Source organism: Equus quagga, chromosome 1, assembly GCF_021613505.1.
Source record: "Equus quagga isolate Etosha38 chromosome 1, UCLA_HA_Equagga_1.0, whole genome shotgun sequence".
Taxonomy (NCBI): Eukaryota; Metazoa; Chordata; class Mammalia; order Perissodactyla; family Equidae; genus Equus; species Equus quagga.
In genome coordinates, this window is record NC_060267.1 from 74891489 (window position 1) to 74912349 (window position 20861).

Genomic DNA, 20861 nt, shown 5'->3' on the forward strand with positions numbered 1-20861 from the left:
TTTTGAATGTTTTGCCATAAGTATGGATCCTAATTTATAAGGTAATTTTTCATTTAAAAAAGTCTATATTTTAAAATATCTAAGGGGCCGGCCTGGTGGCGCAGGAGTTAAGTTTGCACATTCTGCTTCGGCGGCCTGGGGTTTGCTGGTTCGGATCCCAGGTGTGGACATGGCATGGCTTGGCACGCCATGCTGTGGTAGGCGTCCCACACATCAAGTGGAGGAAGATGGGCATGGATGTTAGCTCAGGGCCAGTCTTCCTCAGCAAAAAGAGGAGGATTGGCAGCCATTAGCTCAGGGCTAATCTTCCTCAAAAAAAAAAACAAAACAACAACAACAACTTTATGTTTCATTTACTGTTAAGTTTGTATATTATATGCCACTAATTTCTCTTAGAACAAGTTAAGGATTATGTGTAGGAAATGTCACTTTTTAAAAATGTAGAAAACTACAATTTAAATCCAGCAGCTTACATTATAATGATTTTCAACACAGAATCAAAGAGCTGGGGGCGTTCTTTTGCCTAGAGCAAGAGTACAGGGGTCAAATATGCTCTTCACATAATAAAAAACCTCTTTCTTAAATTGTACTTGCTTTGTGGATAAATTTTTCTACCCTTAAGAAACTTCAAATTAGTATTTTAACTACTTAAAAATCAACCTGGAGAGACATAAAAGATTCAACATGAACTATATCAAAATAAAAACTGGAAAATGAGGTGAGAAATGCTGACATTCTACATTCCTCATTCCACATCGCTAGAAGAGTCAAAAATCACTTAATGAACATATCTATACAAACTATTATTAACGTCTTAAGTCCAGTTACTTAACATCACAATAGAAGCATCACTCAACTTAATGTCTTTGTTATATATCTTGTAAAAAGAAGGGACTGACTTCTAAATATATAAATGTTATATATTCTGTAAAAAGAAAGGATTCACTTCTGAAGTTCCTTTTAGATCTGAGATTTTAAGAAATTTATAACGCAAGTTTTTTCTTTTTTCTCATGGAATCAGTTTCAAGGAAAAACTAAGTATCTGCCATTTCTAACACCATAACTTCAAACATATTTCTAAATGGCACTATTTTCTCATTCTTAAACCTTCAGCTAAGAAACACACAATCTTTACTAACACAGCATCTCAAGATGAAGAAAAATACATGATTTTTTCCCTTCTGAAAAATACAAAATTAATTTTACGTTATTATACCATGCGTTCTTATAACTATTTTTAAAAATGCCTTGAATACTTACAGCTTGATTAGGTAGATTGTCAGTCTTAAGTTCTCTGTGATTGGAATACTGAATAAAAACAGGCTGGCTTCGGAGGTGAGGAGTAACGGGCGTGTAATAATTCACCATAGTAACAGCAGCTTCCTCAGAAGCCATTTCTAAGAAAGCCTGCAATAAACACAAGAAGGTAAAGTGAAAGCTCATGTTTTTGAAAGACAGTTAAGAACCGTTTTGTCATTCTAGCTTGCTCTAAACTCACGCATTCTCAACAGAAATAATATTGCCCCCAAGGGGATGAAAAGACTTTTGCTTCAAAGTGTATCACTGATGTTAACTGGAAACATTTGAAAAGCTGGGTTCAATACAGGCTTTGGGGCTGGGAAATTGCCAACTGATTAAATGATTTCACATAATTTTTTTGTCTTCCTCTTATTTCTGTTTTTTCTAAAATCTACAAATAAGTAAAAAGGCAAAAATAAATGTGTGCATCAACACCGTAAATGGATGCTCTCAGGGATTTAACAGTGCCTTCCTAAAAAGTTCTCAAAGAAAGATGGGGCAGAACGATTTGCTCTCCTTTACCTTCTTATAAAATAGCTATTTATGAATACAGTTAAGTACACCATTCAAGTGCAAAGCCTCAGATGTTCAAATGAGGGAAATGGGAGAACTTCCCACATGAAGTCAACACTGATTTGAGTCAATCGAGTGATCTTTGTTTGCTATCTGTAATCACTGTACTAATCCTAGATATCTGAGGAATAACACAGGAAGAGCTGAGATGGAGGAAGCTCCTTGGTATCTGTCTTCTTTTCAATACGGCTGCATCTAGCTGTCAGGACTCCTGGAACTTCTGTGACGGAACAGGCTACTTACAGAGCTTTAAGGTAGCAGGTTTTGCCACCCTATCTTAAAGGTTAGTTAGGAAGATAAAATATAGACATATACTAATCATTCTGAGCTCTCAGAACTACCTATAAGAACATCTCAAATTTAAAATGCAGGAAGAACCTCTGATCCAAATCAACACAAATTTCTAGTTAGACAAGTCATTCTTTTTTTTTTACTACAACAGAGCATTTAACTTGCAAGCATATAGTAACCACTTCAAATTACATATAAAACATCTATGATTCATTTATAAAATATTATTGAACACAGGACATTCACTGAACACAAGAAAAGTCAAACTATTTCTTTGTTTATAGTTACTTTACTTGCCAAGTGTTTCCATTTGGCAAATATTCGAGTAACCCTTGACAAATGTTTAAATATGATGCTTAACTGTAGCAATTAAATATCACAGCTGACTCAATTAAATGCTTCAATTGAGAGGCCAGCCTGGTGGCGTAGTGGTTAGGTTTGTGTGCTCTGCTTCAGTGGCCCGAGTTCGCCAGTTTGGATCCTGGGCCTGGACCCAGCACCGCTTATCAAGCCATGCTGTGACAGGCGTCCCACATATAAAATAGAGGAAGATGGGTACAGATGTTAGCTCAGGGCCAGTCTTCCTCAATAACTAAAACAAATAAATAAATAAATGCTTTAACTGACTAACAATAGTCTATGAAGTAGTAATGTAAGCCACATGATAGTGGATCAAATACCATTAATTAATTGATCCACAGTAAACAAATGAAACTCTACCATCTTCAAAAGACAAAATAGATTTTGAGTCATTTATACTATCTAAAAGGTATAAATGTCCATGACATGTTTTAAAGCCATTACCCAATTTTATCAGTAATATACATTTTGTAATTTTTCTTAAAAAAAGAGGATGAAAATGATCAAGCTAACAAAAATAGCTATGGCAGTACTTCCTAACTATATGGTGGTTAATCATCTTTTCAACAAATAATTTGTAAACCACATTCTAATAATACTCACTACATGGGGAGAAAGTATATTTCTGTAAACTCCTTGCTAAATGTTAAGAACTCATTCAGGGTGTAGTGGTTAAGTTCAGCGTGCTCTGCTTCAGTGGCCCAGTGGTTCACAGGTTCAGATCCTGGGCATGGACCCACACCATTTGTCAGCCATGCTGTGGTGGTGATCCACATATAAAAGTGGAGGAAGACTGGCACAGATGCTAGCTCAGGGCTAATCTTCCTCAAGCAAAAAAAAGAATAAGATTGGCAACAGATATTAGCTCAGGGCTAATCCTCCTCAGCAAAAAAAAGAAAATTTTTTTAAAGAACTCATTCAATGTCTAACATCAGTCACAAAAAGGAAAAGCTAAACAATGTCTTTGGAATACACAATTCTTGTTGTAAGAAGTTTTCCCTGAAAGGATATATAACCCAAAAATTCACATGTAGAAACAAAATTTTCCACTTGGAGCCTGATAAAGGAATTATTTACGTTTTTCCAAAGTATCTGTCAAAGGGATCAATTTTCAAACTGTGAGGTGGAGAGAAAACCAAAAGTCACTACTCACAAAAAGGCTGGTGAAAATAACCCCTACTCTGCCCTCAACACTCCGCCTACAAGTACCACAGGTAAGATTATGCCTTAAAGTGGTTCTAGTGACTCATATAAGAATCTCTTGCTGAAGTGTGTTATTAACAAGATACTTTCTAAACAGGATTTATGATCAAAAGACAAGCAATTAACATTAACAAGTCAATTAGTACTGCACATAAATAGAAACCCAGAACCAATAGTAGAAACAAAGGAAACTGTCACTTTGCCTCCTGCCTCTCACAGCCATTTGACATAACGTACAGGATATGCTACATGAAGCATGATAATGTACATGATACATGGTTAGCCATTAGACATCTCACAGCCATCAGACATGGCCATTCTGGCTCTTTTCAAACCACGCCAATCATATTATTCAATAGTGGTAACTGTGCTCAAATACACAGCAAGTGCATGCACCTCTCCAAAAGATGTGAGATAAATGTGTAAACACAACAAGAGCCAAATACTAAGACATGTTATTTAACTTCTCCAGATCTTAATAACCTTATCTGAACTAAACAGGGATATTAATTAATTTACTAAAGTCAGGTGTTTAAATCAGACATCATCATCCAATCTCTTTCATGCCCAACATTAATCAATCTACTTATTTATAAAAATATACTTATAATGTGTTTCTTAAACTTGTTTACGAAAAGCATAAGAAACATAGTGACTTATCACGATGTACTACAAATTACTAGGGCCTAGATTTGTTGTCCTCTTCTTGTCAGCAATGCTCTGTGTAAAAGATTTTTAGGACAATCAAAAACTAGGAAAGAACTAAAGAATTCATCTCAGTGGAGTCTGAGTCAGAACAAGAAAGTACTGGATTAGTACTGTGACAAGTACTATATTTTTGTCATGGTCACCACAAAAGCAAGTTTCCTTATTCATCTTAAGTTGAAAAACCTATTAACTTCTGAACTAAAGAATCTCTTACAGTCTCTTTCAAATTATTAAAGAAGCTACATATTAATTCTACAACTAAAGGATACTAAACATTTCTACTTAGATTTTGGAAAACTCAAATGTTCTTTAATTTGCCAAATAAGGTATTATTTACATCCTCTCTCTTTCTCTGTGAGGGGCTTATGATCATCATAGGATATTTTCATAAACCATTTTGTAATTAAGAATATAAAATATACTTTTTGTTAAGGAGGAAAAAGACAAGTTAATGAAAACAGAATCTTGTATCCTGTGTCAATCTTTTTGTTTGCTGCTTCCTGTCATACAAAAAAGAAAAATTCTGTCCTAGAAACTTTATGTAAATAGAGAGAAATTTAGAAAATACAGAAAAATTCAAGGAAAAAAATCATCTTTAACACTAACACCCAGAGATAAGCACTGTGGGTCAACCTTTAAATATTACATACCTGGCTTTTTCCTTTCAACATCAAAAGATTAGTTACTTTGCCAAATGGTAGACCTAATGATATGACCTCTGCTTCGGTGACATCACTGGGAATTTTGCGAAGATGCAGAACCCGGGAAGGCGAACAGGAAGGTCTATCTCCTTTAAATTTCTTGTGGTCATTCCCATTCGCTAAAAAATATAAGATTTTTTTTTTAATTACTGACACTAATTTGGGTTGACAAACTACATTAACCAAATTGTCAAATCTGATCTTCCAAGAATTTTAGGTTTTGAAATTCAGGAAAACTATGGGGCTGATATGGAGAGAAGGGAGGACAGTGGAAAACAAAATCATCCACCTCTCAACGAATGTGTTTTTTTGTTTTTCACTGCAGGTATTAAGTTTTTTAAAAATCAAAGTCTGATTTTTAACCTCAAGGAAAAGTACTAGGTAAACGAATTACATGTTTAGAGGTATCAAATACCTCTAAATAGTCAACTATGTGTTGTGGATAGAGAATATTTATAAAGTCTTTAACGTATTTTTAAAGATATTTTTCTAAGTTGTTCTATCATTAAATAAATAAGAACAATAACTTTTAGAAAAGACTATAATAGAAATTTTATATTTATCACATTCTATGGGAATTTGGATTTATTTGAGCTGTGTTTATGTAAATACAGTTTATTTCTTACGCATTATTTATTTTCTACTAATTTATTTTTAAGTGTATTAAAAAGATAAATTATGGTTTCGGAGGATAATCTTAACCTTTATTATGTAACAGTAGCTCTTAACATAATCGTCACCTGGAATGGGGATTTTCAGCCCTACCCAGATGTACTGAATCAAAAACTAAGGGTGGATCCAGCAAGCTGTGTTTTTTAGCAAGTCCTCCAGATGATTCTGATGCAACCTGAAGTTTGAGAGCCACTGCTATAAAATAAAGACATCTATCATCCCAGTTCACAGCTAAATTTTATTTAAGTCTATTGTTTTGAACTAATATGTGTAAGGAACACTCAAATTTATGTACATAAGATTCAGAAATTTTTTCTTCCCAGGAATAGCACCATGTAAGACTGAATGAAAATTAGCTGAAAGCCAAAAGTTTCATTCAAAAATTTTTCCTTCTCCCCAAAGCCCCCCAGTATATAGATTTTAGTTGTGGGTCTTTCTAGTTGTGGCATGTGAGACGCCGCCTCAGTGCGGCCTGATGAGCGGTGCTAGGTCCACGCCCAGGATCCAAACCGGTGAAACCCTGGGCCGCTGAAGTGGAGCGCGCGAACTTAACCACTCAGCCACAGGGCCAGCCCCAACAGTACCCTTTTTTTTTTAATACCAAATACCATACTTAGCATTACTAAAAGGAAAATTTCCAAATGGCAAAAATTCTCATTTTTCTAAACACTAGAGGAACTTTACAGTCAGACGTATGTGATCCTAAAGAAATTTCATGAGGACCTCATAAAAATTATATGACAATATTTTGTACCATACCTGTGGCATAAAACTCAACTTGCTTACAGGTGACTAGGCTGACTTAATAAGCAAACCAGCACCTGCTCCCAAATTCTCTTATGTTCGTGAATGCAGGCAGTATCCTACGGAGACCCAAAAGACGTTATTAATTCTTAGATGTCCTTTGATGTCTGCGCCTGTATAGAGCAAATGCCTGCGCCACACTGAGGAAATTAATAGGCAGTCAAATATTTACTGGAAATTAATCTGGGAGGCAAGATATTCCTCTCCTCCTCTTTTCTCACCAATCATCACGAAATACTGATTTTTCCCTCCAAAATGACTGATTACATCTTCATCTCCATTCTCAATGTCACTAGCCTCACTTAGGACCTGTCCCCTTCTGCACTTCCTTGCTCCAGGTCTCACTCCCCCTCTAGCCCTACATTGATCCAACATCATATCAACCTAACCAAAACAGTGTATGATGTCATCATCCTGCTCTAAAAACCCTGACAGGCTTCTAACTACCTAAAATGTCTGCTAGTTTCTAGTTTTCACACTTTTTTCACTTACACTGCCTCATTTGAGTTGACACAAAAATATGAGTTAAATCTTACTAATTTTAACAGATTAAGAGACAGGTTCAGAGATTAAATGATTCACTTTTGTACACAGCTAGCAAGGGAAAAGTTTTATTCAAACTAAAGTTTAAAAGTAATATTTTTTAATCACAAAAATCTCAGTGTCTTACCATCCCTAGAAAAAAATAAGCAACTTGACACTGACACAAATTTTCAAAGTGCATGCAGATTTATGTGGATTATAACAACACTGTCACTAGATTAGAACACCAAACATCAGGTCCTGGGTAGGAGTGAAAGCCAAGCATGGAGTGCCTTTCTGCGCCCTCCGGGTAGGCCTAGAGCTAGCCACCACCACCACCACCTTGTGCTTTCTTAACCAGCACAAGGTGTTCAAGGCTGGAAAAAGATCCTAAGGGCAAAGGCTTTTATCAGTTTACCCAGAATATTCCAAAATGAATGGACGAATATTAAGGTTGTTTCTTTAACAGAGATAGTCATAATCTCTGTGAAACTATGTATGTAGTAGGCTATACAATCTAGGTTTGTCTAAGCATAGTCTATGACGTTGACATAACAATGAAATTGCCTAAGGACAAATATCTCAGAAGGTATCTCTGTTGTTAAGTGACATGTGACTGTATCTATACCAGCTATTTGAACTTTTGTTGCACTATCAAATAAAGACCTATGGTGACAAACTTTTATCAAGAAATGCTGAAGTACAAATCACTACTTTAGGTTGTTAATTGTTCTGCACTATAAACGTGCCTGAGCTATATGTTAAGAGCATGAAACCAGACATTCCCTTCTGGGCAAGTTATCTGACATAACCCAGCCTCAGAGTCTTCTCCTGTAAAAAGAATATAAGAAAGAGGCTATTTTTAAAATTAAATTAGATAACATATTTAAATATCAGGTGTAATGCCTCATACATAGTGATCAATAATATACATCTAGATTTTCTTAAGGAGGACTGTTTTACCTGGAAATTATGTTCATTTTACTTTTTTGGTTTAAAACGATGATTGTATGTGATAGTGACTTTTCTCTCTTGATGTCCTCTTTGCGAAATTAACAAGTGATCAAACTTAATTGAAAATTTTATTACTCTATGATATCTAAAAATCTAAGCACTACTCATCCAGATGACTCAAAAAAGGTTCTATCTAAAGACTTAATAAATATAATAATCTGAAAATGGAAAATGTATATGTTATCATATGGCCATAATTTAATAAAAGTCAACAGGAAACAAAATTCTAATGCACTGAATACATAACTTTGAAGAATTATTCTCTGTATAAAAGGATACACTACAGACTTCCCAAAAGTTTTATTATGAAAATTAGCATTTAAGTACTTAGCTTATATAAATCTTGTATTTTATTAAACAATATATTGAAAACCACTGGATGCCTACTACATATTAATCATGTTCCCAAGAGATAAGTGGAAGCTTTTCCAAAGTCATATATTCCCCTCTCCAAACTGGAGGAATCTAGGGCCAGCCCCGTGGTCCAGTGGTTCAGTTTGGCACGCTGCACTTCAGCAGCCCAGGTTTTGTTCCCCAGCATGGAGCTACACCACTTGTCAGTGGTGATGCTGTAGTGGCAGCTCACATACAAAAACGGAAGACTGGCAACAGATGTTAGCTCAGGGCAAATCTTCCTCAGGAAAAAAACAGTAAAAAAACAAAAAACAAAAAACCTAGAGGAATCTTACTGGGAAAACTATCCTAGAAATATGGATCTTTTTAAAAGTCCAACTTTATTACGGTATACTTTAGAAACAATAAAAGCCATCCACATTTGAAACTCAGAATTTGACATCTGACAAATGTATATACCCAAATGACCACAAAAATCAAGATAAAGAACATTTCTATCATCCCTAAATGTTCCCTAGCACCCCTTTGTAGTCAGTCCTGCCTCCAGCTCCTCAATTAATATGGCCAGCATTTGTCACTAACAGTCTTGATTACTATAGTTTCATAGCAGTTTTCAAAATAAAGTACTTATCTGAAGAGAATCCATATCCTAATAATTTTGAATCATCCAAACCATACATATCATGATATCTCTCTGCATTCCATTTAGGCGTTCTTTAATTTTTATCAGCAATGTTCTGTGGTTTTCAGTGTAATGGTCTTCTTGCACAAACTTTGACGCATTTACCCCTAAGTACTTCATAATTATTAATCAATTTACAAGTAACACTTTTAAATTTTTATGTTCCGGGGCCGGCCCCATGGCTGAGTGGTTAAGTTCACGCGCTCCGCTGTGATGGCCCAGGGTTTCACCAGTTCGAATCATGGGCGAGGACATGGCACTGCTCATCAGGCCACGCTGAGGCGGCATCCCACAACTCACAACTAAAAATACACATCTATGTACCGCGGGGCTTTGGGGAGAAAAAAGGAAAAATAAAATCTTTAAAAGAAATTTTTTTAAATAAATAAAAAGTAAGTAGTTTTTTATATTCCAACTAATCATTCATAGTATACAAGAAATACAATTGATTTTGGTATACTGACCAACCGTATTCTGCAACCTTGTTATTCTTAAGCATTTTCTACATACAGTTTTATTTCTTACTTTCCAATCTTTTCTTATTCTAGTTTTATTGAATTGGCTAGGCCTTCTTGCACAAAGTTCAACAGAAATAATGAGATTGTACACCCTTGCATCATTCCTGGTTTCAGAGAGAAAGCACCGTCCTACACCATTAAGTATAATATTTTTTGTAGTTTCACACCTTTACCAGGTTGAAAAGGTTCCCTTCTATTCCTAGTTGGTTGAGGGCTTTGTTTATCACGCACAGGAATTGAACTTTTTCAAATGCCTTCTCTGGGTATATTAAGATGACCATAAGGTTTTTCTCTTTTGTTCTGCTAATACAGTATATTATATTGACTAATTTTCAAAAGTTAAACCACTTTGTATTCCTGGAATATAGCCTACTTGGTCATGATATATTATCTCCTCTCTCTTCATATGTGTGTGTGTGTATACAGCTGAATCTGATATAATACCTTCCTAAACATTTTTGTGTCCATATTCATGAAGGATATTAATCTGTAGTTTCCTCCTCCTCCCTACTGTGTCAGGGTAATACTAACCTCATAAAATGAACTGGAAAGTGTCTTCTCTTCTTCTATATTATGAAAGAGTTTGTGTAGAATTGGTATTATTTCTTCCTTAAATGTTTGACAGAATTCACAAATAAAGCCACTGAGCCTGGACTTTTTAATTATCAATTTGATTTTTAAAACAGGTATAGGGCTATTTGGATTTTCTACTTCTTTTGCACCAGTTATGTTGTAATTTGTTTTTCAAGGAAATTGCCTACTTGATCTAAATTGTCAAATTTATTGGCTTAAAATTGTTCATAACATTCGCTTGATATCTGTCTTAGCCTGCTCGGGATACTGTAACAAAATATGACAGATAGGGTAGCTTAAACAATAAAAATTTATTCTCACAGGGACTGGCCCCGTGGCCGAGTGGTTAAGTTCGCGCGCTCCGCTGCAGGCGGCCCAGTGTTTCGTCAGTTCGAATCCTGGGCGCGGACATGGCACTGCTCATCAGACCACGCTGAGGCAGCGTCCCACATGCCACAACTAGAAGGACCCACAACGAAGAATACACAGCTATGTACCGGGGGGCTTTGGGGAGAAAAAGGAAAAAATAAAATCTCTAAAAAAAAAAAAAAATTAATTCTCACAGCTCTGGAGACTAGAAGTCCAACATCAAGGTGCCAGTATGGTCGCTTTCTAGTGAGGGCTCTTTTCTTGGCTTAGAGACAGCCACCTTTTCAAAGTATCCTCACATGACAGGGGTGGAGGGAAAAGTAGTTCTCCATATCTCTTCTTATAAGGACACTAATCCGACTGTGAGGGCCCCACCCGAAAGGCCCCATCTCCAAATATAATCACATTGGGGATTAGGGCTTAAATATATGAATTTGGGGTGTACAAACATTCAGTCCATAAAAATATCTTTTAATGTCTATAAGATCACTCTTGATATTGGTAATTTCTATCTTCTCTTTTCTGCCTACCCAGAAGTTTATTAATTTTATTGGTTTATTAAAAAAAACAGCTATTTGTTTCATTAATTTTTCTCTGCTGTTTTCTATGTCATTAATTTTTGCTCTCATATTGAATATTTTCTTCTATTTTCTTGAGGTTTAACTTGCTCTGCCTATGCAATGCTTAGAAGCTTAGATAATTCATTTTGGACTTTTTTATTTTCTAATATGAACATTTAAAGCTGTAAATTTCCTTCTAAGAACAATTCTAGCTGAACCCTATGAACTTTAATAAGCTGTGTTTTCATTTTAATTCACTTCAAAATATTTTCTAATCTCCCTTGTGGCTTCTTATTTGATCCATGGGTTAAGTGTTACTCTTTTTCTAATTAATTGGAGATTTTTCCCAAATATTGGAGAATCATGCTTTTTTGATTTCTAATATAATTCGAATAAAGTGAGAGAACTAACGCTACATAGTTTTACTGTATTTATATTTATTGAGACTTGTTTTAGGATCCAGCATATAGCCTATCTTGAAGACTACTTCATGTGAACTCAAAAAGAATATGTATTCTGTGGGTTTTGGGGAGATTGTTCCACAGGTCATTTAGGTCAAGCTGGTTGATAGTGGGGAAAACTTTGATGTTAAGGGATCTACAAACTTTTTCTTAAAAAGTCACTTAAATACGTTAGACGTTGTGTGTCATACAAGCTTTGTAGCAACTATTCACCTCTGTAGTCATAGTATGAAAGCAGCCACAGGTAATATGTCAACAAGTGAGACTGTGTTCAAACAAAATTTTATGTATGGACACTGATTTGTGAATTTCATCTAAGTTCCACATATCACAAAATATTGTCATCTTTTTCACTATTTAAAAATGTAAAAATCAGTCTTAGTCCATGAGCAATGGGATAGGAGTTTGCCAACCCCTATTCTGTATCCTTATTGATTTTCTATCTACTATGCTGTCAACTACTGAGAGAGAAGTGTTGAAATCTCCAGTCATAATTGTAGATTTGTCTCTTTCTCTGTTTAGTTCTAATAGTTTTCACTTTATGTATTTTGAAGATCTGTAATTAGGTAAATATATATTCAAGATATATATATTTATCAAGAAACATAAATAAATAAAATGAAATATAAAATCATAAATAAATGATGAATAAAATGGAATACAAAAAGATAATCTAAAGAAAGCCAGGAAACAAAGGAAAAAGAACAAAGAATAAACAGGACAAGTAGAAAACAAACAGCAAGATGGTAGACTTAAATCCACCCATGTCAATAACTACATTAAATAGAAACGACAAAGATTCCAATTAAAAGGCAGAGATTATCAGTCTGGATAAAAGCAAGACTCAATTATATGATGTGAATAAGAAACCCATTTTAAAGATTTTTTTCTTTTTTTCTCCCCAAAGCTCCCCAGTACATTGTTGTACATTTTTAATTTGTGCGTCCTTCTAGTTGTGGCATGTGGGACATCGTCTCAGCATGGCTTGATGAGTGGTGCCCAGGATCAGAACCGGTGAAACTGTCGGCCACCAAAGCAGAGTGCACAAACTTAACCACTCGGCCATGGGGTCAGCCCGAAGAAACTCATTTTAAATATAAAATCTCAGTTAAAAGTAAAAGGATGGAAAAAGATAAATATGTAAACACTAATCATAAGAAAGCTGGAGTAGCTGTACTAATATCAGACAAAGCAGACTTCAGGAACAGGAATATTACCAGCAATAGAGACATTTCATAGTGATAAAGGGATCAGTTTATCAAGAAAATATAATATGTCATGCATAAAAGGCACATATAACATGCACATAAAAGGCAGATAATTTCTGCTTTTTAATTGGAATCTTTGCCTTTTTTTGTAAGTGACTGCTCTGGGGTTAAATCAGCAATGCATCTTTAACTTTGCACAGTCTACCTTCAAATCATATTATACCATCCAGGTATAACATAAGAACTTCCCAAAGAAATATGTCTATTTCCCTCATCATACCCTGTGTTATTGTCCTATATTTTAACTTTTTCACATATGCTATAACCCTCGAAATATATTAATACTATCTTGCTTTAAATATCCAACTCTATTTTCTTTTTCTATCTCATTTTACTCAATGTACCTTGTAAAGCTTTCCACAGGGAGCACTCTATATTTTCTTTTCAATTGTTTTTAATGTGGTGAAATACACATAACATTAAACTCACTATATCTTAACCATTTTGAAATGCAGAATTCAGTGGTGTTAAATACATTCATAATGTTGTACAATTATCACCAAAATCCATCTCCATAACTCTTCTCATCTTGTAAAACTGAAACTCTGTACTCATTAAACAGTAACTTCCCATTCTCCCCTTTTCCAGTCCCTGGCAACTACCGTTCAAATCTCTGTCTCTATGATTTTGACTAAGTATCCTTTCTCATTTTCTTTTGTGCATATTCCATAGCTATTTCTAATTACCTTAGGGATTAGATTTAACATGCTAAATTTATAACATTCTAATTTGAATTTATACCAGCTTAACTTCAATAACATACAAAAACTCTGCTCCCTTACAGCTCTGTCCCCACCCTCTTTGGTTGTTCATGTCACAAAATTACATCTTTATACACTGTGTGCCCATAAACACAAACTAATAATTCTTTTAAATGCATTAGTCTCCTAAATTACATAGAAAACAAAATGTGGACTTATAAACCAAGTGACTCAGCAGCTTTCAGATTAATTTTTTTGAAAACATTATTAGTCTCTTAAATCACACAGAAAATAAAAGTGAAGTTATAAACCATCATTAGAATAACACTGGCTTTTATAACTGCTCATGTATTTGCCTTCATTGAGATCTTTATTTCTTTATATGACTTTGAGTTATTGCCTAGTGTCCTTTCATGTCACCCTAAAGGACTCCCCTGAGTATTCCTTGAAGGGCAGGTCTAGTGGGAACAAACTCTTTCAGCTTTTGAAGGACAGTTTTGCCAAATACATGATTCTTGGTTGACAGTTTTACTCTTTCAGCATTTTGAATATATTGGCCCACCGTCTTCTGGCCTCCAAAGTTCCTGATGAGAAATCTACTCATATTCTTATTGAGGATTCCTTGTATGGAATGAGTCGACTCTCTTATTGCTTTCAAGATTCTTTGTCTTTGGCTTTCAAAACTTTGATTATAATACGTCTCACTGTGGGTCTTGCTGAGTTCATCATTACTCGGAGCTCATTAAGCTTCTTGGATGTTTATATTCACGTTTTTTATTACATTTGAGAATGCAGTAACTCTAGAAATCAGATACTTCCCTTTCACCAGGGTTTTCCAGTTTTTGTTTATCATTTTTCCTTTTTTGATTGTCTTAGGCTGTCTCTGTGCCAAGGATGAGCCTGCTACGTAAACTTAAGGTCTCCTCAGGTTTCTTCTGAGCCTTTTCCTGGGCATGCACAACCACTTTCTAATTTTCCCTAGAGGTGCAGGGGGAGTAGAGAGGCTTGCAACAGTAGGAGAAGATGCAAGCACAATGGCTGCATGTCTCTTTGTCTGCAGCTGTGTGATCAGAAGCAGCAGCAACTAGCAATCAGAACACAGATCCGCAAAAGTTGGAGAACAAGGTCCTATTTGCCTCTGGCTCCTGCAAACTGTTGAAAGCTGCTCCTGGAACAGGTACACAGCTGCCTGCCATGTGACTGAGGGTCGGGGATGGGTAGCTGCTACTGTGCTAAGAGCTAAAAATGGCCAAAATTAACCACAATTTACCATCTAAGTCTTCCCCTGGAACTTGCAGGCCCTCAATAGCTCCAGAATTCCAAATTACTTGCAGACAAGATTCTGCCAGTGCAATTGTTGTGTAGGTAGGGAGACGGATTCCTGGTACTCCTTACTCCTTCATATTCCCAGAATCCTCCCTCAATTATCTTAAATTAATTCAAAAAATGAGGGAGAAAAGTTACATATCCACAAATTTACCACTTTGCGGAGACCCAAGTTTCCACCTGGCATCATTTTCTTCAAGCCTGAAGAATTTCCTTTACCCCGTTGTGAAATAACTCTGTTACTAACAAATGCTCTCAGCTCTTAGTGCTGTAAAGAAGGCTTTAACTTCATTTTTGAAAAATATTTTAAGCTGGATTTAGAATTCCAGTTTGATAGCATTTATTTTCAGCACTTTAAAGATGTTGCTCCATTGTCTTGTGGCTTGAAACAGTTTCAGGCAAGAAATCTCTCATCATTCTTATCATTGTTCCTCTGAATACAATGTAACTATTTTCCTCTGGCTACTTTTAATATTTGTTCTGCATTCCTGGCTTTCAGCAATTTGATTGTGATGAGGCTTGGTGTGGTTTTTCTTGTGTTTATCCTGCTTCTGGTTCACTGAACTTCTTGGATATTTGGGTTTATAGTTTCTACCATGTTTGAAATATTTTCGGTCATTATTTCTTCAGATATATCTGTTTCCCCATTCCCATCTTTTTTTCTGGGACTTCAATTATATGTATGTTTAGACTGAAGCCAGGTACCTGAAGGTTACTGTAAATATTCAATAAGAACATGATTACCCTTTGACCTTGTTCCCAACAAAGACACAGATGAAAAGAAGTTAATTTTGTTAATTTGTTGTTTTCTTGTATAACCTGAGGGTGACTAAAGGGTCACAAGGATTTATGAGCTTGTTTTGCAAGAAAAGAATGCCTTTAAGGAAGATCCAATCACCAACCACTCCCTCACCCTTCCCAGCTGCAGTTGAAATTCAGAAAAGTCTGATTGCCCAAGGGCTCATCCGGAGTAAAAGAAACACATTTCCCCTTTGTTTCTCTGCAACTCCTCCTCCCAAACCCCTTAGCTCTATTACACCACCTGCTGTCTTCTTTCTTAAGGCAGATTTGAGAGAACTTATCCTCCAGTCTTCTCATTTTGTCCAATTCAAATAAACCTTTCTCCATCTTCAAGCACCAGTGTCTCAATGATTGGCTTACTGCACATCAGGCACGGGAACTTGAGATTAAGAGTTTCGGTATCAAGACCACTTGACTTTGTTCTACAGGGTATGAAGATTGTTCATTTATTTTTCGGTCCTTTTTTTGTCTGCGTACTGTAGTTTCTATCGCTGTCTTCAAATTCACTGACCATTTCTTCCGCAAAATATAATGTGCCGTTAATGCCATGCCATGTATTTTCTTCAGACATTATATTTTTATCTCTAAAGTTCCATTTGATTTTTATCTTGTGTTCTTCTCTTTGTTAGGCTATTTTCCTTTAAACCCCTGAACACACTTTAAATTACTGTTTCAAAGTCCAAAATCTGCTAATTTCATCATCTGTCATTTTCTAGATCTGTTTCTGTTGACTGATTTTTCTCCTGGTTATGGGTCACAATGTTGTGGATCTTTGTATGTTTGGCAATTCTTGATTGAACACTTAACATTGTGAGCACTAGAATTTGTTTCATTCCTTTAAAGTGCCAGATTCTTTTCTGGAAAAAAGTTAAGTTACTTTCAGATCAGGTAATTGTCTTGGAGCTTGTTTCTAAGCCTTGTTGGGGTGGGATTAGAGAAGCCTTATGCTAGAGCTGGTGTACCCTGACTGGTACTGTCTGTACGGCTTAATATTCAGCCATAGATTCAAAAGAAGATTTCTAGAGCACTTTTCTCACACAGCTCCCTACTCTCCCATATTCTGCCCCTATAATTCCCAGCTGCCTTAGCTATCCCAAACGTAGATCTCCAACTCAGCAATTCTGTGAGGTTTCCTTCAGTTCCCCCCTCTTTACACGCAGTTTGGGAAAAACCAGGGTGCTTATAGAGCTCACTTCATTTGTTCGCTTCTCCCTGAGATCACAGCCCTGGATATAAGAATAATATATTTGAAATAATACCTGCTTAATAAAAAAGATTAATTTCTTGATCATGTAAAATGGCTAAATGTAGAAATTCCAGATCTGGAATGGTGACATACAGTTATCCCTCCATATCTATAGGGGATTGCTTCCAGGACCCTCTGTGGATACCAAAATTCACAGATGCTCAAGTCCCTTATATAAAATAGGGTAGTATTTGCAGATAACCTACACACGTGCTCATGTATATTTTAAACCAACTCTGGATTACTTACAATACCTAATACACCATAAACACCATGTAAATAGCTGTTATACTGTATTGTTTAGGGAATAATGACAAGAAAAAAAAGTCTGTATATGTTCAGTATAGAGGCAACCATCATCGGCCTTTCCATCCATGGTTAGTTTAATCCATGGATGTGGAACCTGTGGCTACAGAGGGCTGACTGTACAAAGTCATCGGTAACTCAGTATCTAACTGTATCTCTGTTAAGGTGTAGCTCTCATCCTCATCATCCAAGATGGAAGCTGACACTCCTACAGGAAGCAGGATAAAAAAGGAAAAACCGAATCCATGTAGAGATACTCCAGAAGTAACACTTCTACTTATTTCTCATTAGCTAGGGCTTAACCACATGACCACACCTAGCTATAAGGAAGACTGGAAAAATAGTCATTTAATCTGGGTACCAATGTATCCAGATAGAAATTAGGGTTCTGTTACTTAAAGAAGACAGAAAGAAAAGTATTAGTGTACACAATAAACAGACTCTGCCATAATTCCTAAGATTAAATTTAAAAGGAAAAGCGTATGATTTATGAAGAAAAGTGTAAGACATTTTCATAATTATCAAAGGACATAAAATAAACCTAAAAACATGGAATCACATGTCAGGTTCCTACATGGAAAGACAATATCACAAAAAAAGATCAACATTCACATTAGCATATAAATTTAATATAATTCTAATAAGAATCCCAAAAAATGTGTGGGTTAAGATTGAGGGATGAGGGATTATTTGTTTTAGAACTAGACAAAATAATTTAAAGTTCATATGGAAGAAGATATGTCCACAATAAGCTAAGAGATATTTTTAAAGGAATATTAATAACTAATATCTAAGTAGAATGGCCGTATGTCTCAGTTTGCCCAGGACAGTCACAATTTGGCACCGTTGTTCCAGCATCCTGTACAGTTTAACATCTTCACTTAAAAAAAAAAAAATTCATTAATAGTTGCATTGAAATGAGCCCAAACAGGCTTAGTAAATCCTTTTTTTTTTTTTAAACTTCTAGTTTTGCCATGGTCTCGTCTAGTAGTAGTTCATAAACCATATGTACGGTGGTTAAATCTGAAAGTCAATCAGTGACACTGAATCTTTTCACTCACGACCTGTTCAGAGACAACATACAGAGTCTTTGATTAGAAAAAAAGATTCAGTGCAATGGCACACGGGTAGCTAAGGATAGCTCTTAACTCCTTCCACCAGTATTCAACATGCTACCTATGCTGCTGACTTGCCTGCAGGCTGCCCATCAGTGGAAAACGTGAGAATTACACGCCAATGCACATGAAATACAACTTTGTTTACTGCCATTCCATTTTATATCTTGCAGTAAATCCATAAATCTGTAATTCTGAATTAACTGAACTTGCAAAGTTTCTTTTCCATGTGTAAACAGTAAAGTGACATGTCTTAATACGTTGACTCCATTAATAGAACTTCGCAAACAGTTAAATTATATCAGTTTTATCATTATCTGCTAAGATTAGAAAATCAATAATTACCCCAAAATGGTTTAATATTGAATCCTTTCAATGGAATCAAAATAAAGCTTTTGGGAAGTCATTCTATCAAAAGTGAAATATCTGACACTAATAAAAATTCAGTTTACCAAGTTCAACATTAAAGATAAAACATTTTTTGAGGTAATAATACAAATACGAACTGTAGTACAGCACAGTCTCATGATAAAAACACTGGTCTGACAGTCCTGGGGGGGGACATGTACTTGCAATTGGTTTGGTGCATACAGAACTCCTATTACCAAACAAGCAATACTCTACAAAGAGAAAAACGACAGTTGTCAAATTTTATAGATATTTTTAAATCCATACTTAGATTAACTGAACTACAAAATTTTTGTGATGAGGATTACAATGAATATAAAAAAGGTCCTTCAGCACAGTGCTACACATGGCTCTCCTTTATTTGGAGATTTAATCAATCTCCAATGTGATTTTTTAAATTTTTGTGTCTTTGACAAACTACTTAAGTATCTTAACAAACAGATTCAACTCTTTTGTAAATGAGCCCTAAAACCTTCCTGTCACAATTTGTCCAACATCAATTAGAAATCTTTACTCAAAGTAGTCAAGGAATGGAGTACCAAAATCTTCAGCTTTTGAAGCTTTTAGAGAATTGCAAATATTGGATCAAACATTACAAAAATATTTTTAATGTATGGATGACTTCAAGAAAAAAAGTGAAATATCCAGGTGTCAAGAGCCAAGCCCCTCAACAGGCTTCCCCCTCAGTGAAAGGCAAACCAAAATTAGAAATTTTCCATCTACCAGAGTTATTTAACAAGGAAGCCTATCTCTGTTTAGGGATTTTGATGGGGGAAATGAGAATGTTTGCATTTTGAATTTTCTCTTCTCTTCTGGTATAGGAATCCCCAAGGCAACAAATTAACATATATGTTATAACATGTCAGGGGCTGGCGACATCCTAGAAAGTCTAGTCTAGCAGAGCAAACACAAAACTACCCTGGAGATTCTCACAGAAGAAAAACAATTTATCCAAAGATTACCTCACAACAAAAAGTTATGAATTGCACAAGGAAAAATAATATACCATAAGCAAATATCAGCAGATACAAAAAACAAGAACATTAGCATCCCCAAGAACTCCACAATTATAAAATCTGAGGCTATAAAAATTTTATTTTAAATGATTAAAGAACTGGAAAAGAAAAGTAATAGAAACCATAAGAACAGGATGCTATTTTTTAAAAAATAACAAAACTAGGTAGACTTTAAAAATTAATCAAATAGAACATAGAGAAATGAAAAACATAAGCCCTAAAATCAAATACTCAATATGCAGGATTAAACAGCACATTAGACAAAGCTGAACAGATAAAGAACAAATCAGAAACTATTTTAAGGAAATCATCTAAAATACAGGACCTTAAGGAGAAAGAGACGACAATAAATGTAAGAGGTTAAAGCAAACGCAGGACTGGGGCCGGCCCAGTGGGATATTGATTAAGTCTGCACGCTCCACTTTGGCGGCATCCCACATAAAACAGAGGAAGATTGGCACAGATGTTAGCTCAGGGACAAACTGCCTCACAAAAAAACCAAACCAAACCAAACCAAAGCAGGAGTGAATGAGGTGGTCCCATACATGTCTAACTGGAGTTTCAGAAGGAGGTAATCCTATGGAGAGCTGGATTACTCCTAAGCAGGATAAATGAAAGTAAGTCTCCAGCAATGGTCGTCAACCCTGACTGCACCTTAGATGTATCACCTAAGAAGCTTTAAATACAAAACAGTGCCTGCTGGATGTTACCTCAGACCAATCTTCCTCCAAAAGAAAGAAAACAAAACAGTGCCTAGACACCATACCTCCCTCCCCCAATCCCAGAGATTTTGAGATTGGTGTGGGGTAGGTCAAGGCATCAGTATTTCCTTCAACGCTTCCCAAGCTATTTTAGTGAACATCCAGGCTTGAGAACCTGTGATCCATACCCAGACATAGCTAGTGAAACCACAGAACTAAAATAAAGAGAAAAGTGTTAAAAATAACTATATAGAAGTAATACTATCCTCAAAGTAACAACCTAGATGACAGACTTGTCAACAACAGAAG

General features: G+C 35.6%; 1 protein-coding gene across 11 annotated transcripts in view; it reads right to left on the reverse strand.

Annotated features, from left to right (window-relative positions):
• PTBP3 (polypyrimidine tract binding protein 3) overlaps positions 1-20861 on the reverse strand; it is a 101934-nt gene that overhangs the window by 41932 nt on the left and 39141 nt on the right. For 8 of the 11 annotated variants that reach the window (XM_046657652.1, XM_046657633.1, XM_046657632.1 and 5 more), the window contains 2 exons: positions 5085-5254; positions 1261-1407 (listed from right to left, as the gene is read on the reverse strand). In XM_046657652.1, the coding sequence (XP_046513608.1) occupies positions 1261-1407; positions 5085-5254 (317 nt within the window). The remainder of the gene's footprint in view (positions 1-1260; positions 1408-5084; positions 5255-20861) is intronic. The other 3 variants (XM_046657672.1, XM_046657662.1, XM_046657678.1) reach the window with 1 other exon arrangement.